Below are 894 nucleotides of genomic sequence, written 5' to 3' on the forward strand. Positions count from 1 at the left end.
TCCTCTCCCCTCATCGAAGGGTAACAACAGTGTCTTAGTATCGAGAGGGGCATTCACTCCTACTGTTGCAAGCAGCAGCACCCCAGCCACCGTCAGCACCTTCGGCCGCAGCAGCTCCTTCAGCAACGGAAAAGGCGGCATCAGCAGCACCCCCGCAACCGTCAGCACATTCGGTCGCAGCAGCAGCCCTATGAGCAATGGAAAGGGCGGTAGCAGCAGCAGCGGATACAGCCGCAGCAGCAACGGCAGCAGCAACGGGAATGGAGGCAGCAGCAGCAACGGGAATGGTGGTGGCATCAGTACCTTTGGCCGCAGCATACCAAATGGTGGTGGTGTTGCTCCTGCTTCTTCTGCTCCCTCAAAGAACCTACCCCCATGCAAAGGCTGCAACAACAACTACTATCCACAGAACGACAATGTTGTTGATGATGGTGTTACTGATCTAGAAATTATTGTTAGAGATCCATTTAACCCAGATTCTATTCTCGTCGATGAAACTATCATCGTAGAAAACAACGCCGCAGGCTCTATTCTTAATGAAATCGCGCAAGTACCCATGGCTGTTTCATCATGTAAGGAATAATTATTTTATTTATTTATTTATTTATTTATTTATTTATTTGTTTGTTTTTATTTTATTTGGTGTTTTGGGGTGGCGGTGGCGTTCATACAAAATTGCGATATCTGCTGTTTCCATTTCAACTTTTTTTGGTTCACGTTTTTCTGTTGAAATTCAACTTTTTCGTTTTTGTTTTTTTTTTTGAATATTTGATATTTTTTGATGAAATATAATAATTTATTTAATTTTATTAAAGTTTATTCAGTTTATTTTCTTTTTTTCTTTTTTTTTTTTGCTTGTTTCTACAGACCGCCCCTCCTCTTTCGCGTCTCGTG

The 894-nt window shown here is 42.5% G+C and overlaps 1 protein-coding gene across 1 annotated transcript in view; it reads left to right on the forward strand.

Moving 5' to 3' along the window:
• Positions 1-583, forward strand: part of EMH_0043040 (uncharacterized protein) — a gene marked incomplete at both ends in the record, with an annotated part of 981 nt that extends 398 nt beyond the window's left edge. Inside the window, one exon of the mRNA XM_013495801.1 lies at positions 1-583. Coding sequence (XP_013351255.1) covers positions 1-583 — 583 coding nt within the window.
• Positions 584-894: the final 311 nt, after the last annotated feature.

The sequence above is a fragment of the Eimeria mitis genome, genomic scaffold, assembly GCF_000499745.2.
Source record: "Eimeria mitis Houghton genomic scaffold, Emh_scaff1759, whole genome shotgun sequence".
Lineage (NCBI taxonomy): Eukaryota > Apicomplexa > Conoidasida > Eucoccidiorida > Eimeriidae > Eimeria > Eimeria mitis.